The sequence below is a fragment of the Opisthocomus hoazin genome, chromosome 7, assembly GCF_030867145.1.
Source record: "Opisthocomus hoazin isolate bOpiHoa1 chromosome 7, bOpiHoa1.hap1, whole genome shotgun sequence".
Taxonomy (NCBI): Eukaryota; Metazoa; Chordata; class Aves; order Opisthocomiformes; family Opisthocomidae; genus Opisthocomus; species Opisthocomus hoazin.
The window spans coordinates 45564725-45586426 of NC_134420.1; the positions used below are offsets into that span (position 1 = coordinate 45564725).

Below are 21702 nucleotides of genomic sequence, written 5' to 3' on the forward strand. Positions count from 1 at the left end.
GACTTACATATTGCTATATGGGTACATGGGAGAAGGCAAGATTAGAAAAGTGCTTCTTGAATTTTAAGCAGAAGTCATGAAATTTGCAATTGTTTTGAGTTCCTATGAAAGTTCATTTATAGCCTTGGACTGTGAAACCTCTATTACCTGATAAATAAGTCTTACCTGTTATGACAACGGTCATTTATGAAGCGGGGTCACTGCCCGCCAGGATGGATTAGCGTTCCTGTGCGTATTAAAAACAGTCAGAAGCAGGAGGTAGAAATCTCATGCAAGTGTCTGCTAAAAGCATTAAATCTTTCCTTAAAACTCAAGGGAAAAATTCCTGAGGATTTTCTCCTCCTATGCGGTCTCAAGCCTAAAGCAATTGTGATTTTCCTTCTGTTGGAAAAACTAGATGGATGCTGTTGGTTTGCTCAATCACTGCATTTCTGACCTAGTAAGGAAGTTCATTGTTTCTCTAGCTTTAAAGCTGTGTATTTCTCAAAAATGGAGTGCTGTGTTTCTAAATGAATGTTTATTGAAATATAGGTCTGTTATCCAAAGACTGGCATTCAGAGATTTCAGAATTCTTACAGAGAAACTAAATGTAATGCTTATTTTACATTTGGAAATGTTAAGAGTCAGTGATAGTGTCACAGTCTTCTGGTATGTAAAGTTGCTTTGTCTTGCAGCTGTTGTGTAACAGTGAGTATGGCTTGTGTCTTTATAAAGTGTACAGTTTGCATTATGATTTTGAATATCTGGATGACTGTAAAGTTGTGGCTTTCGGTTGTCATGTGACTTAAAATTATATTGGAAGTATCCGCTGTGGCGTTTCTGGTGGTTGTTTTAGCAAATATGCAAGTAAAGATGGGAAATGTAGCCAATGAAGGAAAAGTGAGAAATTTAGGCTTTGTTTCTTTTTTTAATAAAAACTGAATGAAATCTGTTTCTGTTAAACTCAACATATTCTTCCCCCCCATTTGTTTATTTATTTATTTCAGGAATTTGAAGCCTTTCAAACATTTGTGGAAAATCGACTTCCATTTGATATTGTTATTGATGGACTGAACGTTTCCCACATAAAACCCAGAAAGATGCAGTGTGAAAATGTAAGTGCTGGTTAAATATTCATTAAGAGTTTTGTGTATGCTTAGGCTGATTGTAAAACAATTAGTGCCTCATTATTACTTATCCTCTTGAGAAACTGATCAAACATTTTTTGTAGCACATGTTACAATGAAGTTCGAAGCATTATTTAGACTTTACAAACTAAAAATGATCAGTGGGAAGATGGTTCTTCGTACATATTTGACTGTATTAGCCGTAAAAAAATCACACCTAAATTTTCCCATGTATACAATGCTCATAGTTGCAGCTAAGTTATTGATAATAATGTTATTAGGGCATATGTTGTGTGAGCGCGTATGTTCTCATAATAACAGGGATTTTAGGAAACAGAGTAAATCTATTTAGTATAATATAGTTAAGCTGTTAAGAATTCTTCTTAAAATAACCTCTTACTTAGTTCAAACCACATCCTGTACAAGTTTAAACTTTATTTCACTTCCTATTGCCTTAAGCATTTGAGTCCTGTTCTTACAAGGGCAGCCCTAACTGGCTTTACTTCTTTCCACTTGGCGATTTTCAGAAGAATAATCCTGCTTTTTTACTGATACCTATTTTTGAGAATTCTTGGCACTCCCCTTTAGCATTTCACTAAGAAATGGCTTAAGGTGGGGTTTTAGTCAATCAAATATTTACTTTAATTTAGGAATAAAAAAGCAGCTGCTCACACGTATTCCAAGGCCAGAATTTAAATTTTCACGCTCTTGAAATTAAAACTAAGTTATAAATCAGCTTGATAATAAAGGAAGTAATTTACTTCTAGTAATTACAAGAAATGTGGTTGTGTTCTAAGAAGTACTTTAAAACTATTCTGAAGAAGCAGGATATGCTTTCATATATGTAGATAAAAGCAGCTGAGCTAGGGAGGTTAGATAAACTTGCTGAAAGATGTTTGTTTGAGAGCTGCAGTGAAGTTCCATGAGATACTGGCTCACGAAGAAGGTACTTTCCTTACTATGAAAATAGAAAAGGAAGTTTACAAGTTGTTTGCATGGGATCAGAGAAGAAGCGCTGATTATCCAAGAAGAATCCCAGGCAGCATGTAGTGGCACAGTGTTTCAAGACTGGGAAAGACTGATCTATGCTGCCAAAGAAGGGGAAGAGAAACGAACCTCCGTCCTCAGTGCATGCCTGTCCCAGTGTGGGAACTCTGAACGGGATCCTGAATCTTCTATAAAAGCTGGAAGCAACGGAGAAAAGAGCCAGCCTGGTTTTGCAGGATAATTACTGCTGATTTCTGATCAGAAATCTTACAGTGAGATATTAGTATGCTGAGCAGCATAAACTGCCTTTGAGTTCCTCCTTAGCTTCTGCTGTGTTGGAAGGACTTTGGGATCCATGATGCCAGGGAGCTCCAAAAGGACCGTATGGAGGCATCAACTTTCACTTTAGGTTGTTCCTAATAGACACAGGTCAGGTGTCTTGAATCCCAGGTATTCACAGATTAGGAGGATTTTTTGGAAGATCTGCCTTTCTTTCCTGCACAACGGAACAGTAACTTGGGTTCACCCCATTTTACCTCCAGAAGAAGATTCTCTTAGCTAAAATTTACTTGTTCTATGAGCTATGTTGCTATTAATTATTATTGCATTTTGTCATGCACAAGAAATGTTATGGAGCTTCCGCCAGATAGTCTTTTGCTGCTCCTATTATCTGGATCTTGTTTGTGAGAGTGTGGAGTCATTACATGAGGTAGGAGAGACATGCCTGTTACTCCTGCCTCATACCTGTAGATATTCACTGGCTGGATAGTAGCTTCTTTGGCATGGGAAGTGTATATCTGCACTCTACACAACAAAATAGCTCCTTCACTGCCCAAAAGAAATACTTTTCTAGACATATGAACTACTGAAGACTTTTTCATGTCTTGAGCCTCTCTATTCATCGAGATAGTTTTAAATTATTTTTTATGATAGATGTCTTTATACATGATTACAGTATTGAGTTTACAGTTTTTTTTCCAACTGGAAACATTGTTTAAATGCCGGATTATGCTGAATGCTGGCGAATCCTATTTTATTTCTTCGTGACTCTGAACTTCTACATTGTAACATCAGGAAAGGACTGTGTCTTTGTTCTTATTTTGGATACTTCTGACAAGAAGCATGTATTCTTGATTTCTTACTCTTTTTTCCAAGACTGCTAAAAACAGAAGGAAAGAAAAAACCACCAAAACCGCAAAGCAGAGCAGTCCTTTCTTTTGTCTTCAAACTTTTCTTCCAGATGAGGGAAGGGAAGGCGGCAGGAATCTCTGCGTGTGTTGCTTTCCTGGTTATGGGTGTTGCTGCCAAGCAGACTGCCAACTGTGAATGCTGACCTCTCTGAACGCTGCAGTCTGTCCTTTGAGGGCTGACTCTGCCACAAAGCATCCTCTTTTGGAGGCTGCTATCCTCGCGCCAGAGGCAGCTGAATGGAATACATGGCGTGGCAGGTCTGGGGCATGCCCAGGCCGCCTTGTCAAACTCTCCAGTGTACATAGGGAAACATAGTGCAGAACTGAGAGGGTGGAGAGCAGAAATAAAGGCAAAGGAAGCTGGCAGCAGAGCACGAAGGATGGAAAAAAGCTAAGACTGAAGGCCGCTGAAGTCAAGCTGGCTGGCTAGGACAGCATGAGTGGCCCGGTTTGAAGAGGGGCATGCTGTGACTCGTTAGTGACCTCTTCAGTTCGACTTGAGAGATAATAAGAAAGGAGCAGTGTTTCCAAGGATCTGTGTTAAAAGATGCCCAACCCATGTTTTACGTGTCAAAAAGCTGAATTATTTTAAGTCTCCAGGTGGGAGTGAGTCTATGCTGTTCGTTACTGCAGCTGTTAGACCCAGTCAGGGAATTGTTTTATAAACTCTTCTGTTCCAGTGTACAGTTTAGTATGCAGCGATGACTGAAAGAGAAAATGAGATTGTTGCTCTCCATTTATAACATGCTGTAAGCACTACTGTGTGCAGATTGTTAGGTTTTCTGGACTATGTCCCTTATGTGCTCTAGAGACAACAGAAAAATAAAGGGCATTGTTAAACACAGAAGGCCTAAGGTTTATGTGACAATAATATGGTGATTTAAATGCAGTCTAGTCTTTATTTAAATTTAACAAAAAATACTGTTCCACTCTGTGATTTAGCTTTAAGAAATGTTACTTTTGCTGAAGACCAACTCTAGCTAACTCTTAGTCATATGGTTAAAATAAGAAAGCATTGATAAAACATTCCTTTCTATTTTCAAACATCCTAACATTTGTGATACCATTTAGGCATTCCTTAGGCATCTTGGGAAGGGGCTGGGTTGCGTGCACAAGGCACGAGTACCTTGAGAGATGAGAAGAGAAGAAAAAAAGCAGAAGTTGAAGGAATGATTTTTACTCATTTAATCCTCAAAGTGTTCTGACATTCTGGAAAACTAGATATGTGACTTCCAGTAGCCCCAGGCAACTTCAGTCCTCACAGCCAGCACTCACTTAGCAGATCATCAGGAATATTAGTGACTTGGCAGATTTACAGGAATGTTCTGTGGCAATTTCTCTGGTATATGACATAGCTGGTTTGTAATTACAATCCCCTTTTTTCCCAGGTTGGTTTTATACTAGGTCTATTTCCTGGTACAAATCACCATGTGGCTGCACCAACTACTGACAAAAAGAGGAGGTAGCATGAGGGTGGGAACAAAGATTTTTGAGGGCTAGGGAATGGTGAGATCATCTATTCTGAAGGCACTGCACACACAGTGGCTGTAAAACTGCAACACTAGATGTTAGCCAACACCTCTTTTCAACCCTTTGCTTCCTTATGGCAGCATCTTAAATTAGACGTTAAAGTTGACCCCTAATTAAAAGATATTATAGAATGGAAAACATTTTTGCTATATAATCCAGACAATAGAAACAAACTCCCATAAAGTCTGAAATCATTCAGTCTTGTCTTTTTCCATTTTTTTGTGCATTCTACTGCTGTTTAAGACTGTACCTGATGTGTATTTGCCTTGATGAGTCAGCCACTGTTTGTACTGCAAACGTGGTAGTTTATAAATGGAGATAACCTTGCAGTTTAACTAAGCAAAGTTGATTCAGCCAGTATCATGACATTGAGTTAATCCTTTCCTCCAGATGTATCTAATTACATAAATCCTTAGCCAGCACAATGACATTTGGTGCTCTCTGTCGTCTGCTGCCATAACTCTCTGTAGTGTCCCCACCTTTCACTTTGTAAAGGTCAAGAGAGGGAATTTCCACACGCTAATTGCACGGTTCTCTTATTAAACACAAACGTACATAATTCTCGAATGTATTTTTCCTGTTTATCACAATTTTCTGCAGAAGTATTCCTTGGAAGTGAGGGGGAATCCAAGTGCAAGCAGGATATCTAGGCTCTGGAGCATCTCGCTTTGTTTGAGGGAGAGGAGTGAAGGAACTATGATGACCTGTGCTCCAGCTACCCCTAGACCTTAAAGGGCCAGGGTGGGGGGCGAGAGAGGCGTGAAAGAGCACTATCAGCAAGTGCAATTTAAAGAGTACTTTGCTATTTTTAATTTACATTGAGATTGGTATATTGTAAATGAGGTATGCAGCCAGCTCATTTTTTAGCTGTACCCATCTGGTGTTAGACATCACTGAATAAAGATTTCAAATGTGTGCTGGATCAAAGCTAGCTCACAGTTCCCTTCTTCAAACAGTTTGGCAGCTGGGGTCAGCTCTGCGCTTAACTTTACCCTCTCTAGTCTCTGTGTTAAACTCAGACATCTAAAAGATTAGTAAAATAGTTCCAGATTAAGTTCCTTAAGGCTGACAATGCACAAAGGACTAATTTTTGCTCTTGGCAGATAGTTCGAAGTGGTTGCTCCCAAACCTAATCGGCATTTCTATAAATGGACTACATAAGTTCATGTAATTCCCATGTAAATTACAGTAGGCCTGTACAACAGCTGAGAAAGCCACATCCTTGCTGTTCACCTCCCATCCCATCCCAGTCTGGTGGCAGTGGCTGGCGTGCCACCCCTACCACACCTCCCACCTGCAGCAGTAGTTGGCTTCTGCCAGCAAAGCCACCAGACCTGCCCTCCTGCACCGCTCCCAGGCTGCCACAGAAAGCCAGACTGTGACTGCTGTAGCTGGGAGTACTCTGTGGCAGGCGGAGGGGAGAGGACACTCCTTGCAGTTATTTCTTGCCTCTTCCAGGGCAAAAGCAGCAGGCTTGTTGAGTGGAAGCTGCTCTCTGAGTTGGAGAAGGGTTCTTTGACTAAACGAATTGTGTGTGAGTAGCATAGTGCATGAACAGATTATGGCATTTTCGTTTTCCATATGTTAAATATTTTTTAAATAATATTTATCAAGGAGATTCAAAGTTTAAAACTAATATTATAGTTTTAGTTATTGTAGTGGTTCTATAGTAGTTATTCCTGGGCTCCCTGCCTACTTTAGCAGTATGGAAAAGAGTGGGGAGAGAGGGATTGCAGCCTTGAAGGAGGAGGAAACAAGGATGTAGCATACTAGTCTACAGGAAAATGGTGAGTGATCTTGTTAAATTTTTGAAAAAAGCCCAACTGTGGCCACAGAATTGAAGAACCTTGATGAATTGCACTTTGTAAATTCAGCTCAGAACCATCGTTTTGGTATGCACTTTATTCATCTTTTCAAGGCTCATTTTCCAAATATGAAGACAAATATCAAGACAAAAATAACAACTCTTCAAATAAAGTTGAAGTTAAAAAAAAGGTAAAAACACTAAAACCAGGGCACCTATGACTCATCATTCTCTTGGGTTAGCAACCCAAATCAATTTTGAAGCATAAGTTTGTTTCTTGAAATCTCTTCTCTTGTGCCTGTAAATCCTCTGTGATGAAAAAACAGGAAAAGATGTTATTGTAGCTTATAGTATTTGGGGAAAATAGCGAGTAAAACTTTCTTTCCAGAGTCCCGCTTACTAAAAATTATTTTGAGGCCACAAACCACACAAAGAAATTAACACCTTTGTATACAGATATAGTTGACAAATACAGATACTAATATGCCCAGGTTTTCATGTGGTAGTTTTTCCTAGTCTTCAAGTCTGTCTTAACTGTGCATCATGCATATGAGAGATCAACTGCACAATTAGTGAGGCAGTGACACTTCATACCAAATATGAGCTCTACTGCATGCGCTGTCCTGCAAAACAAGCATTATTAATAAATTTGACCCCAAAAAAGGCATGCATGGAATTTTTTTTATCCTTTGACTCATTTGGCAGCATCTGTGATTTGTTCAAGTGCTTTACTGTGTGTAAATGAAGCAAGAATTAAGTACATCCATGAGTCATCCTCTGTTCAGAATCAATACATCCAGCAGAGGTCTTATGTGTCATACTGTGACAGTTCATCAATTCTTCCTCCCACCAACTCGTCTTACCACTCCACAAAGCAGTCAGACGTGTTTGTTCATTTGCTCCCAGCCTTTTCCATCTCTTTTTTGTTTTTCTGTATTCTGATGGTAGTCCAAGTTGGCATTTCCACGATACAAGACATTTGTCCTATTGCTCAAGATTGGAGAGGTTTCTGTCTTTGCAACATATGTTTCATTCTTTAGACCTGTACTTTCATTTAAGTATTGCACAAATCACAAAGATGAAGATTTTTGGTGTTTTCACTGCAAATCACCTTCAGCCTCTGTGTAACATGGATCTTAGAAGAGAAAGGAGCTCAAGCACTGAGGGGTACCCTTGAAAGCTCACCTATTTTTAGTGTTAAAGTTGTGTGACTGGAACATTCAGCGTTGCATTCATCTCTCATTAGTTAATTTCTCAGGTTGCTTGAGTATCTCAGCAGGTGGACTGAGTTGAGGGCTTCTCCAAAGCCACATGTAAGAGATTGATAATGATACGCTCAGATCTTCCCCCTCCCTTCCTATATTGGGGCCATCCTGAAAGAGAATAGATCAAGCTCAAAAATTTTGGTCACCAGATCCAGAAAAGCAAGGCTGTTAAGTGTCTCAGAAGAGGTGACAGAGACTAGGTTCATTTGCCTTTGAAACACAGAGGAAGGGCCTGGCCTGCAAGTCTTCCTTCTCTGCTTGCAGTTCTTCTGAAACCCGACAGTTGCCATTTGAGGCTAAAAGAGACATGAAACAGCGTGTAATATATTCAGCTTTGTATACCGATACACAGTGAGTGAAGGTGTATTGGATGTGAGTGTATCAGAGGTTCCAGAAGTACTCCTGCAAGTGGTCGGCATGTGTGCTTCTGCTGAGGAAACACACGTGTTGACTACATACCGTGAGCCACCAAGTTTGGCTCTTCGCACAGGGTGTGCTCCAACATCCATTACTGCTTCTGCAGCACTGGGAAGGGAGACTAGGAGGTAGATAGGGCTTCTGAAGAAAGGAAACATGTTTGTCAATGATCTGGATGAGGGGATTGAGTGCTCCCTCAGTAAATTTGCAGATGACACCAAGCTGGGCAGGAGTGATGATCTGCTTGAGGGTAGGAAGGCTCTGCAGAGGGATCTGGACAGGCTGGATCGATGGGCCAAGGCCAGCTGTAAGAGGTTCAACAAGGTCAGATGCCGGGTCCTGCACTTGGGTCACAACAACCCCATGCAACCCTACAGGCTTGGGTAGGAGTGGCTGGAAAGCTGCATGGAGGAAAAGGACCTTGGAGTGGTGGCTGACAGCCGGCTGAACATGAGCCAGCAGTGTGCCCAGGTGGCCACGTGGGCCAACGGCATCCTGGCTTGTGTCAGGAATAGTGTGGTCAGCAGGAGCAGGGAGTGATCGTGCCCCTGTACTGGGCACTGGTGAGGCTGCATCTCAAGCACTGTGTTCAGTTTTGGGCCCCTCGCTACAGTAAAGACATTGAGTTGCTGGAGCGTGTCCAGAGAAGGGCAGCGAGGCTGGTGAGGGGTCTGGAGAACAAGTCTGCTGAGGGAGCTGGGGCTGTTTAATCTAGAGAAGAGGAGGCTGAGGGAGTACCTTATTGCTCCCTACAACTGCCTGAAAGGAGGTTGTAGTGAGGCAGGTGTTGGTCTCTTTTCCCAACTAACTAGTGATAGGACGAGAGGCAATGGCCTTAAGTTGTGTCAGTGGAGGTTTAGATTGGGTATTAGGAAAAAATTCTTTACTGAAAGAGTGGTCAGGCATTGGAACAGGCTGCCCAGGGGGGTGGTTGAGTCCCCATCCCTGGAGGTGTTTAAAAAATGTATAGATGTGGCACTTCGGGATATGGTTTATTAGGCATGGTGGTGTTGGGTTGATGGTTGGACTTGACGATCTTAGAGGTCTTTTCCAACCTATGATTCTATGAAATACAAAGTCAGACTGGCTACATGTGAATACAGGAAACTTTCTCAAAACTTTTAACTTCCCAACATTGTGAAATAGGGGGGAGACTGGCAGGATTCCATGACTAAATCCCTCAGCAGTTGACTCTAAGCAACTGTTTTTCCTTTCGGAGTTTTCCAATCTGATGTTGCATTTCTGCATGAGAAGAACAGAGCAGCAGAAACGAAGCAGGTTAAAAATCTGACTATCAGGCATTTTGGCAACTTCTCCCTGATGTTTTCTCCCAGATAGTTCCTGGTGTTGCCTCCCCTTACTATTTGCAACCTCTGTTGCTGGCTATAAAGCTGAATAAAAACCATGTGATAAAATTCACAATCTCTGTCGGTTTCTGTCTGCAATTTGTAATTTCTACCTTTGTATTTGGTGGTAGCAGCAAATCAAAAGTTCAGGTAAGTACAGAAGCACCCAAGCACTCCTTTTTTATGACAGGAATTGCGTCATATCTTTCGTAACATAAATTCTTCTAATCACTAGGAATATAAGCTTGAAATTCAGCAGAACGAAATGAACGTGCCCTGATGATTCATGTCCCAGTGAACGTGGTAACTGTAGCAACAGATTGTTTGTTGTATGTTGTAGAGAAGTCCTGCAGTTTGGGCATTGAATTCAAATGAAGGTATCTTCTAGACTGGATGAGTTTCAGTCTTGCTGTTTTCACTTCTCCCTTAGAAACCACAAGATGAGTTTTCTTTGGGCAGCCCAACTGATTCACCTAATCATGAAATTGTTATCAGTGTGGCAACAAGAGGTGTGCTGGGCTTCCAAATCGGAAACCTGGTCTTTAGGGAACTGAACTGCTTCTTTAGAAGTGATTCTTGTATGGAAAACCTCCCTAATAGTGAGAAACTATAGTGCTATTAAGATACGGGAAGAAGGACAGAAAATGGGAAGGCTGGGTTACTATAGGCCATTTCTGTATAAGAATAAATGTTTGATTTGAGCCTGAGAAATGCTCGTTTTCAGTGTCGTCTTAAAGGTAATGTGGATAAAATTCTCAGAACGACGATTGCATTCATTCATGTACATGATGTATTGATGTATTTTGAAAAGCAATCGATTTTTGGTTCACACTTGGCTTTTACATCTGATATGCTATTTTTAGTAAAAGTAAGGAAGAAAACTTATTCGGCGGCTGTGTTACCCTAAGGAGAAAAGGTACAATGAAACAAAACCCTAAACTATATTTGCATATGTTTTTGAAGTTATGAAAGCCTAAATTTTTTGAATAGTAGGTTATTCCCAGGGATTTCAGTATATTGACCTACTGATTAATGATCCAACAGTCCATTAAGCTACATTTGTTGTTTTTTCACTAGTTGCGTTCTACTTGTAGAACAAGAGTGAAAGAGACAGCCCACAGGCTGATTTCTAGCACAGGCAACGCTAATCTACATGGGTTCTTCCTCTGTCATGTAGAATGCACTCTCTGAAATATGGGGATTTTGGGGACTGCTTCTAGGAGAAAAGTCATAGCAACGTGACCCAAACTGAAATAAACTGCGGAGGAGGTCCTGAGCTTCAGGATCTCCTGAAAAGGAGCATCCTATCTGCTGGGTCACCTTATATGCACACCGTGCTAGTGTAGCAAGTCAGTGGCTTACTGCTGCGGAGGTCAGTCCTGTGTATAAGGTCATCCCTGTCTCCATGTGTAAAGCAAGAGAACTTTCCTTGGTACTTGCGGAAACTTTTTAAATGCTTCCTTAGTTGCTTCTTAACCTGATATCCCCTGTTGCTTACAACATCCCCTGTTGATTTTACAACTTTTAAGATCTTCTGGCTTGTGTTTCTCTAAATGATAGAGAATGAACTGAAAATTTAAAACTGTATATATGTATTTACTTATTAGTAGTCATGGTGCTAACTGCTGTACAATAGAAATCTTCACTCCCCATCCTCCAAGAAAGATGCCTACCTCAAGATCTTAAAAATTAGTCATTGAAAAACATTAGATGAAGAAACAACCTTATAAAGCATTATTTCTGTTAGAGTTCTCCTTTTTATGTGCCTCTCCATCAAATAAACAGTCATATTCTCTATTCTATAAATATTATTTCTTAAATATGATCCTGAAAATTAGATTTTAAATCACTTTGAATGCTTAATCTCTGGCATTGTACTTACTGCCCTGTTTCATTGTTAGGAAACCTTCCTCTTCTTGAGAAATTCTCTATTTCAAATCATTTACATATATCATACTAATCTTTACAAGTATCAACTAGTTTTTCCTTTCCACACAGAGATACTAGCTTGTGATGCTGATTCTTCCTGATATATTATTCACCAGTCAGTTCTTTAATGATCCAAATAGTTCTTTCCATAGTTCTAGATGGAAACGTGTTGAAGTTATAATGAGTCAGGTGACTCAGAAGCTAAAGAGGTTGTCAAAGTTATGTAAACATAATGTACTCTATTTTCTGCCCAATTTTATGAAGTATTAACTGATACTTCTGTCTAGTTTTCCAAATGATTTCTACCATTTCCAGCTGCTGCGTTGTCCTATTCTTGCACAATATTTCCTGTAGTGACTGTTAAAACTAGACCTGTGCTTTTGTCATACTGACGATACCAACTTAATCTTTTATGTAAATCAGGAAATACTAGTGATGCTGATGTCTGTCGTCACCATTGTCCAGCATCCTGCCATTTACCTGCTCACTTCTATGATCGTCAAAAAGGAAACAGTGAGTTGGCAGTAATACTTCTTCTGCCTCCAATATTTTGAACATTTTTGAGTCTTGAGCTTGTAAGGAATCATGCTGACATGGCTCCACGAGCAAGCTGTGTACATGGTGTGTTGTAAACTCTCTAACAGAAGTTAAAAGCCAGTTCAGTTCCACTGGTTCTGTGGAGTTGTTCCTGACTTACATGGTATACCAGTGTGGGAAGATGAACCTTGCTGATGCCTTCTCTCCTTGTTTATTTCCTAACTGTGTGATATTTTGGTAAACTAAGTAGTGCTTACACTATGCAGTGAAAAAAGAAGAAGTATGATGCAAGTGCTTGTTAGAGCTGTGGTTCATTGGAATTTGAGCTTCTACATTCAGTGCAAGTTTGAGGAAGTGGAAGATAGATATTCCTTGTATACTACCTATACTACTACCGAATTGATTGATTGATTGATAGGAATTTTCTTCCATCGCAGCCCTAAGTTGCCACACATTTGAGTAAAGAAAATCAAGTAATAAGAAGGTTGCAAGCAGGTAGTCATAGAGCAGAACCAGTCAGTCTTAATGATGTTTATTTAGCTTGCTCCATATCACAAGGAGTTATCCTGGGCTTGTCTGATATTAACGTCGCTATGGTGCTTTCAGCATCTGAAGTCATTTACATGATATCCCTGGAAACCATTGCATTGTACTGTTTAAATCCATTTATGTATGATGGCTCTAAGTCTCAATAGTTAAAGGAAGTGGCTTAAATAAAAGAACTGGAGGCTTTTGACATTTTCACTTCTCATTGATATGTATGTATCTTCATACTTTCATGCCTTGCAGAGTGAAAGCTCTAACTTTCCATTGAATGGGCAGCCCCAAATGGGCTTTCAGAAATATGAATGCTACAGGTTTGGGATTTCTTTTTCCTCATCTCATTTCTCATTTCTTCACTCTCATTTCTACAAGCCCATTCACTCTGCCAGCCTAGCTGACATAACCAGTAATATGACACAGAGTTTTAACCCTCAGCTATCTGATAAATTTGGTAAACAAAATACTTCTGAAACTGTAGCGCTCTCTTGTACTTGAGTACTGCTGTTCAGTTGTGGATGCTCCAGGAGTTATTAGGTGGGCATCTGCATTCTTTCTACAGAAGTGGACAAAGGAGGGAAAGATGCAATGGAATTTCTCTTACATGCTGGCTGGTGTAGTCATATACAAATACCTGGAAAGCATAATGCGGAGTCCCCAAACCAAAGTTTGCTTAAAAAAGATAGGTCCTTTTATGAAATAGAGAGTGGGTGGTTCCTGTTCGGTTTCTGTTGTCTGAGCCATTTTGGTGGTCATATTTTCATATTCTCAAGCTTATTTCTCTTGACTACAGGGGCAAAAAATTACCAAGTGGTCAAAGATTTTCATATAACCAGTTGTTCCCAGGAGGTGGAGCTTTCAGACAAATGCCAAATATCATCCATAATTAATTTGTAGGATCTGACAATATTATCTGTTTGTCAAATTGCTGTATCTTATCTCCCGAGTTAAAGAAAAATACTTTAGACAGTGGCCTGCCCAGTGTCCAGCTGTGGAGTATTGCAGGCTGTTATCTATAAACTTATATTAAAAGCACTGAAGTAAATTAGATCCTGTGGATTGTAGCTATTGTGGGGGGCTTTCAGACCTTCACTGCTTAGGATCTCCAGGCTTAGATATTGCCTGCAGTGTTACTAGTAATGAACTGGCATGAGGCTGCAGTGATATACAATTGAAGTTAATGACGGTGTTGAGAAAAATAATGCTGACCCATAGTTTACGTACACTTGTGATACACTCTGCATCAAATTTTTGGTGTTTTTGCAGGAACCAGTATGTTACCAGGGTGTGCAGCCTTGATCCAAATGAGACAATTGAATCTCTGCCTCATGGGACTGGCAGTGCAAGCTGTACTGGTGTATATGAAAGTCCCCTAAGTTTTCCCCAGCCTGGTAAATACCAGTTATGCTCTTACCACTGTTAAACAGATTGCTTCCTTGGTCCCTCCGTGCTGAAAGCCTTGGTGCCTGGTCTACCCGGGTAGGTGGGCCTGACTGACCACACAGCTGCTTCTCCACCTCAGACCATTGTGCTTTACTTGCCTCTGCTGATTTTTGTCCTGTTGAAGAAGAACATTTTATGTGTTCTCTTTCATATTAAACAAATTTTTAATCTTTCTGACCTTCAAAGAGATATCACCACTCACTTGAGTAATGTTTGTTAATGTATTTATTTGTGTCAAGAACTGCAAAATTGTTCTTACTGGAACAACTGTTTTTGAAGATAACCTCTTCATCTCTGAATAGTAATCTGTAGCAGGCAACTGGAAAATAGTACTAATGAGAAACAGAAGAAAAGCAGTGTGAAAATTGTGTTACAAATGTTTGCTGCATGTTGTAGTCCAACTCTTTCTTTTGATTGCATGCAATCAGCTTACTGGTGGGTTTCCTTGGTTAGCATATCACTCTACCTGGACCATAAGCCTCTTGATCTGTGAGTATAGAAATAGTCTTCATTTTAAAGTTTTTGTGGAACTATCAAGTTTATTAAAACCTAGGTTGTCACTGCAGAAGCATAGTTTTAATGTGCCTTGAACAGCGTCATGCCTGTGCCTTCTATAACAGTGATCTCCCCAGCTGCTGCGGCACCTTTCCTCAAAGAATAAAATTACCGTCTGGGACTTTCTGAACCACAGATTGGAGAGGGGGAAAACACTGAACACCAGACTAGGTCAGTGACGCTGTGCAGACATCTGCATAGAACAGTGGTGAGAGCTAAAATATTGGTGTCTTTTAAACTGTCAGTTTCAGTCTTACAGAGCTGATTCCAGTCCTGCACCAAGTTATTTCCTATCTATGGAAAGGATCAGTCAAGCTTGTGCTTTCATTTTCATAACACCCCACTACCACTGCCACCCAGAGATCCTGTTCACATTGTGGATTTTCAGTACTTAAATAGAGCTTCTGACCCACACTGTGAAAATCTAAGACTGGCACTGCTGCATTTAGTTAACAAATGTTCCTTTCTGATAGCTAGCTTTTTACATTCTTTCCAGAATGAGAAATGATAAGAGAAACTCTCTTATGGCCTTAAGTCATTGTATACAGCTGCTACAATAATAGTAGAAATGTGAGAATACCAATGCAGTGGCAAAGACTGGACATACAGTGAACGATGGCAGACTCCTGAAGCTGTGACTATTTATTTTCCTACTGTTGTATAAAATCACGGCTAGACAGAATCACCTAGCTCATCTCCTTGGTGCGGAGGGTTGATACTGATAACTCTTTTTAATACTTTGCAAATCTCCATGTTTTGGTACAAAACAGTAAGTGCACAGGAGAGGTCTGGATAAAAAAATTCCTTGTAAGATGCTGCATATGTATTGTCAAGATCTTGGTATTTTTTTTTTGTTGCAAGAAAGAAGATGAGTAAGAGGAGAGATAAAAGTATGCAATGGTATCAGCTACATGGAAAAAATATCTCAGAGAAGATCAGAAAAAGAGAAATATCTTTGCCCATTTACGTGAGGCAAGAAAGGAGGACATTCAGAAAATTCAAATTCATGAAAGGAGAAATGTTACTGCCAGTCCAAAATTAAAATACAAAACTTACAGCTGCTAGGACTGGGCTATAGTTAATTGTGAATTGAACATTTCCCAGATGCTGCCTTATCAAAATGCTACTTTGGATTTCAGATTAACCATTTATTTTGCATCTTTATGCCTGCTTCATGATTGTTGAGCCAACATCAAAGGTCTGTTTGTGTGTTTAAAGCAACGTTACATTTTTTGTAAGTGATTGAGATAGAAAATGGTATTGTAGCTGGTTAACAAAACTTTTGGATTGAGAAACTTGACTGGCACTGCAGTAACTTACAAAATTCAACTTCTAAAAATGCTGTTATGGAACTGAAGAATGTTTGTGTATTTCTTGAATTGTTGTAAGAGAAAAAATTGCCTGCGTTTTCTCTTTTGCAATTTATACTATGAAATTCAGCAATTGCCCAACTGTCCATCCCTTCTTCAGCCATCATTTCTGGAGTTCTTGCCCTTGTTCATTTAATAACATGCTAAGCTAACTATTGTGACTACCCATTTTTCGTTCTTTTCTTCATGGTTGACCTTTATTTGTCTAAAGATCATGATGAAGAAAATATTACTATTCAAAAGGAGTGACATTCCAAAAGTGTAAGCAAGAATGGTCACCCTAAAAGGTTTGTCAGGTGTAAGGCCTGACAAAGTGGCTGAGATCTTTTCAAAGTGAAAATCCATTCTGAAAAGCCAGACTCCAAAAAGCTAGTGTCTCCTCCACCTGATGGTCCTGCTCCTGCCTCCCCATCCTTCATGTCATACACACAATTTAAATTCTGTGTAGTAAGTTTATGTATTTCTTCAGTCCGTGCATGCATCCTGCCTTGATTCTGTTAATTCTGCGAAGATACACTGCTTCACTGTCCATCAAATCACTACTTGTCATGCCTTTTGGTAATGAGACAGAGCAGGATATGGCTGTAATTAGATTATATGTTAGAAAATAGCTATTTATTTCAAAGTCTTTTTTCTTACGTGCCTCTCTGCTGGGAAAGATAGGGACCTATCCCTATCTTCATGTTGCATAGGAGAAATTCCTGACAGTCTTTTCCAAACCGAAAGTTAATTTACACAGGTTTTATTTGTATTGTGCTGTTCTCTGACCTGGTCAGTAGAATAAAAAGAAGGGGTAGCTTTTCAAGCTTGTTTGAAATTGGAAACTTTACCTACATACTATGATATAGCAGAATATAATGTCACAGCCCATTTACAAACATATTACTTCTACATTCGGAACTGTTTCAGGGGTTATCCTGAGCAGGTTGCACCTTCAGCTGAAAACAAGTGGAGTTGTAATTAAAGATATCTCCATTACTGACATAATAGCCAGGGTACCATGAATACAGAAAAATACAAATTATGCTATTGCTTCTGTACCTGTCCTGAATCTGTTCACGGTTACTTCGCTTTACTCTCCCCACTACCTAAGATTCAGGAGGGCTCATTAGCTTGGACGCAGCATCCTTGTAGTCAGTTTTGACCTGGAAGTAATATGTCTGCATTCGCCCAGGGCTGCACTTCAGCCAAGTCCTCCAGTCAGTGGGAGCACCGGACCGTGCAGGGGCACCGGGTGTCTTAGTACACGCTCAGCTTGGACTTGGCTGCGAAAGCATTCTCAGGATGCCTCTGAATACAAACGTAGTCTGCAAGCAGCAGAGCTACATTTAGGCATCATCTTATCTGAGCAAACTGAGGCTACCGTACAGTCCTCAATCTATATTAAATCAACTCAGGTATCTTTGCTTTTGTAGTTTAGTTTTCCTGCTCAGCCAATAATCTGCCTTTGATTAACAGAGTTGACTGTGAAGAGCAAAAGCTGGCATCTAAAAATGAACTGCAAATTTTAATGAATAGTGGTAGGGAGTTAAGACATATCTCTAGTTGAATGCACCAAGAGAGGGTAAGTCAATTCTAGATGTGGAGGCAGTGTGGACAGGTTAAAACATGTTAAACATTGTGTGATTGCTGTCATTGATGTGTGAAGTGTTGTCACCAGTAGATGATGATGTGTGTATTGCATCAATCTAAAGAGCCCTGCTGTAACACGGGATACAAATGTTCCCAACAATATTGTTTCTGCAGTATTGCAGAGATCCCCCATGTCATAAGGGGTAATTCCCAGGAGTTAGCTGTTGGCTGTTTCAAGAGTGTGAAGTAAACCAGGCTGATTAAGCTTAGTGATTGTTACTTCCTCATCCATTACTCTGCTCCCTTCTAAGTAGCTATCCCCTTGCTAGTGAAGGGCAGGTAATCTGTGGGGGGTCAAGAAATGTGTATTCTGCCTCTGCATTTGAGCAAAGAGGACTTTGCGACTAGTTCACACTGTGTCATCAGTAATAATGTAGAGAATAGAAGAAGCAGCTTCTATTGCCTTTGGTGCTGTGATAATGGTATTGAATCTGCTTTGGTGAAATTACCAGGCTCAGTGAGAAAGTCCAGGCTTTCTTGCAAGCAGCACGCTTGCCTTCCCTGGGTAACTGGCTGTGCCGTGGGAAAAAATCCCACTTCCCATTGTGTCTCTCTCTCCTGTGTGTGGTACTGAAGTACACAGGTTTTTTGAGCTTATTTGTCTACAATATGTAAAAATGGAACTAAAAATGATGAAACTGTAAGTCAAACAAATGTGGTGATGGTGGGAATTGATTCCTTGCTGACCTTTGGAGAGAATGCTCACGCTCAGCCCCACCTGGCAGTGTATTTATGGCAGCTCTGTACCTGTGGTCAGCGTTGGGATTTCCTCTGCAGTGTCACAGCTGCAGCGTTGGGTGGGAGGCTGCACCAACAGCAGCAGGTGAAAATAACAATAATAGAGCAGTTTGTTGCTGCTGTTAGCACATACCCGATTGTAGGTTTGTTTTGCTTTCCAATGGCAGTTAGTGAAACCAAATGTTTAGAAAATGGCAAAAATTATTTACTAACAAATATTGTAATTTTTGGGGGGTAATTACTTCTTCATGCTCTACCTGTATACAGGTGAGCCACGTTTTGCTGAGTCACTCAGTGGTGTGCCTCCCAGCAGCAGTGTTTAGGGGTTTCCCATCTGACAAGTGGGAAACCACCGGTAGTGTCCAAGGAGAAAGGTTGTCCTGCAGCAAGCTAACCTTTGAAACTGGGACACGTGGCACAGCATGATCTAGTGATCAGAACAGGTGACTGGCTAGGAAATCTGTACCCTGTTCTATACATAGTTCCTTGTATGAGGTAGAGTAATTATTCTGTCTTCCTTGTGCTCCATTATGCACTCGTGTAAAATGGAGATGCAATTATGCATTTACTTCATAAGGCTGTTGTGAAATTTAAAGAATAAGGATTAATCTTGCAGTGTGACAAGGTTTCCCTGCTCTCCCAGCTTAACTCCTATGTTTGATCCCTATTAAATTGTGCAGAATTGTGAGCGTGGGTCACTGCGTTTCCAGGAATTTGTGTAGAGATGTTCCCTTCTGATTGGAAACTGTTAATATTTATTCTTACCTGAAAAGTGGTTCTTTTAAGGTGTAACTTGCTGATTTTTAAAACGTAAAACTACCAGTTATAGCATTTTTGGTTGCTTTATTGCATATTTGCAAAGTTCAGGCTTTCTGCATGATATGAGTTCAACATCAGTGTGATCCTGTGGAGTATGCATTCTCTGTCCTACTGCTCTGCCTCCCCACCTCTTTCCTCTCCGACTCCTCAGATCCAGAAGTCCCTGCCCTGGTGTGTGAGCACACTTGTGATTGTGCCATCATCTGGTTGACAACATGGCCCAACAAATAGATTATATCAGCATGACAGAAAAAAACAAAGGTGCATTGTGATATGAGGGCAGGAGCGTGGTGGTGGAGGGGAAATTCCATAAAACAGCATTGCTGAAGAAACAAAAAAGAACTCATTTATGTGTGGGGAAATCGCTCATATCTCTGGGACTGTCCCAGGGAAGGATAAATATATACATTCAGCCGAAATGTTGTACAAGTGTGCTAGAATTTCACTGATTCACAGAGCAGGGTGCAGAAGTTTAGAATGTGCATGCTGGAGTCATACATTCATTTAATTACGGATTATTTTTAATAATTTAAAAAATAATAGAAAAATTATTAGCAGTGTGCTTAGAAGAACCACACTGGGAGATACCTGACACATTTGTGAGCAGCTGGTCTTGACTCTTCCATTGACCTGTGTGTAGTTTCGTACTTCTTTGTGGCAGCTCCATCAACGTCTTTTGTTGAAGTGCTGTGAACACAAAATTGTGTTCATTGTAAGTAAAATGTTAAGGTTTTGGAGAAGCTTGAGAAAGATCTAATTAAACAAAGACTGGGACAGCACTGGAGTAATTTAAATGTAACTGGTAACTGATGAAAGGGATTGCAAGCAGAACATATTCAACAGGTGCTAACGAGCATGAGTTTCTTGGAGAAGGATCTAGTGATCTTCACAAACAGTTGATTAAAATGTCTGTGTAGTTCAGAAAGAAAGATGGATCCTGATGTGGCCTGTCAGAGGAAAAGAAAGTAAGACTGAATACAATGGTAGTTATTTATATAATCCAGTAGTGCTTCTAGAGCCTTGTTGTGTGGCCAGTGATTTGTGCAGAACAGCAGCGATTCACAACTTCTTGCTACTCTGCCTCAGCCACACGTTGCCATATGAACTTAAGCAGCCAGTCTAACCATGCTTATTTTCCCTTCTGTGCAAAATGGCATCTTATAATTCCCATTTTCAGAGAAAATACATTTTTATATGCTCTGCTGTCCAAATTTGAAAGATACTAGTATTCGTAAAAGGTCATTCTTTCACTAATTTTGTAATACTCATTCTCAAGAAAATGAATAGCATAGGCAGTGTGTGTTGTATATTTTTTAATGTTTTATACAGATTGCCTTTTGAACAGATTATCCAACTGAGCATCTGATGTTCGCTGCCTAAATAATGTGGGAACATTCAAAGAGTGCATCTACATAGAGTTTATTGCATTTACCCTATTTGCACTGTGTAGTGGCAGATAACAATATGTTTTAGATAACTGTGGGGAATACTAGATTAGTAAAAGACTCGTGTCTTTTTAAGTGAGACATCACTACTGTTTTTTTAACAGTGTTATGTTCAGTTTCCTCCATGACTAAAACAAGTGTTACTGTGTGTCTCACATCTTCCTTTCTTGAGAAGCAGCCAGGCGTAGGAGTAGACACACTTAGGAAACCCCCTATGTAAGTTCTGTCACTCCCTGTAGACCACCCCTGTTAAGCACCCAAGCCTAAAATGAGATAAAATGCTCTTCAGTAAAGTTGCATCAGGCAAGGGAGTGTGCAGAAAAAAGTTATTTCTATCTTGTGCAAGCTAAAATAATTTCTGTTTTCTGTGTTTTAGCTGTGTAAGTGAAGGTTAATCTTTGTGATAAGTAGATGAGAGAGAGTGTGCTGTTATGCAGGCACGAGTTTCTAAATTTTTTAATGGTGATTCATGTGAATTTTATTACCATTTAAGCCTGTTTTGAGTTTTTTCCACTGCAAAGCTGTAGCTAATTTATACCAAACCCTCAATTTTTTCCCAGAAGCACTTCATACTAGAGAACCTCATATGCTAATAATATGTAGGAGAAGAAAGTCCATATGACTAACAGGTACAAAGTAACATTAGTTACAACCTTCAGAAAGAAAGACTTAAGGGAGATGGATCCAAGCCAGTGAAGTAGCCTCAATTGACCAATCTGTATCTGGAAATCCAGCTGCCTTTGTGTTGAACCATAAGTGTAATTAAAAGGCGTTTCCTTTTTTTATTGCGGGTAAACTCCAGCAGTTCAAATGCTGGCGATTCTTTGCAGTACCACTAGTGCAGCTATGTTCCTGGGACTCTTTTTGATTCATAGTCTGCTTTTAGGAGTTGTTTCTTCTGTTGTCCTGTCGGAATGCTCTTGCTGTCAAGGTGGTTTTTTTGTAAACTTTGTGGAATCAGTTTCTGGAGTGTTCTTTGAAAAATTTTTGTACTTTTTTTTTCCCCACATGACTTTCTGCTAACTTTCCCTTAATGCAGCAAAACATTA

At 40.0% G+C, this 21702-nt stretch overlaps 2 protein-coding genes across 4 annotated transcripts in view; both read left to right on the forward strand.

The window, feature by feature from the left end:
* Nucleotides 1-21702, forward strand: part of PSMA6 (proteasome 20S subunit alpha 6) — a 242834-nt gene that overhangs the window by 193488 nt on the left and 27644 nt on the right. The gene's annotated exons all lie outside the window — the stretch shown is intronic.
* PRORP (protein only RNase P catalytic subunit) overlaps nt 1-21702 on the forward strand; it is a 55044-nt gene that overhangs the window by 26458 nt on the left and 6884 nt on the right. For all 3 annotated transcript variants that reach the window (XM_075425541.1, XM_075425538.1, XM_075425539.1), the window contains exon 5: nt 987-1094. In XM_075425541.1, the coding sequence (XP_075281656.1) occupies nt 987-1094 (108 nt within the window). The remainder of the gene's footprint in view (nt 1-986; nt 1095-21702) is intronic.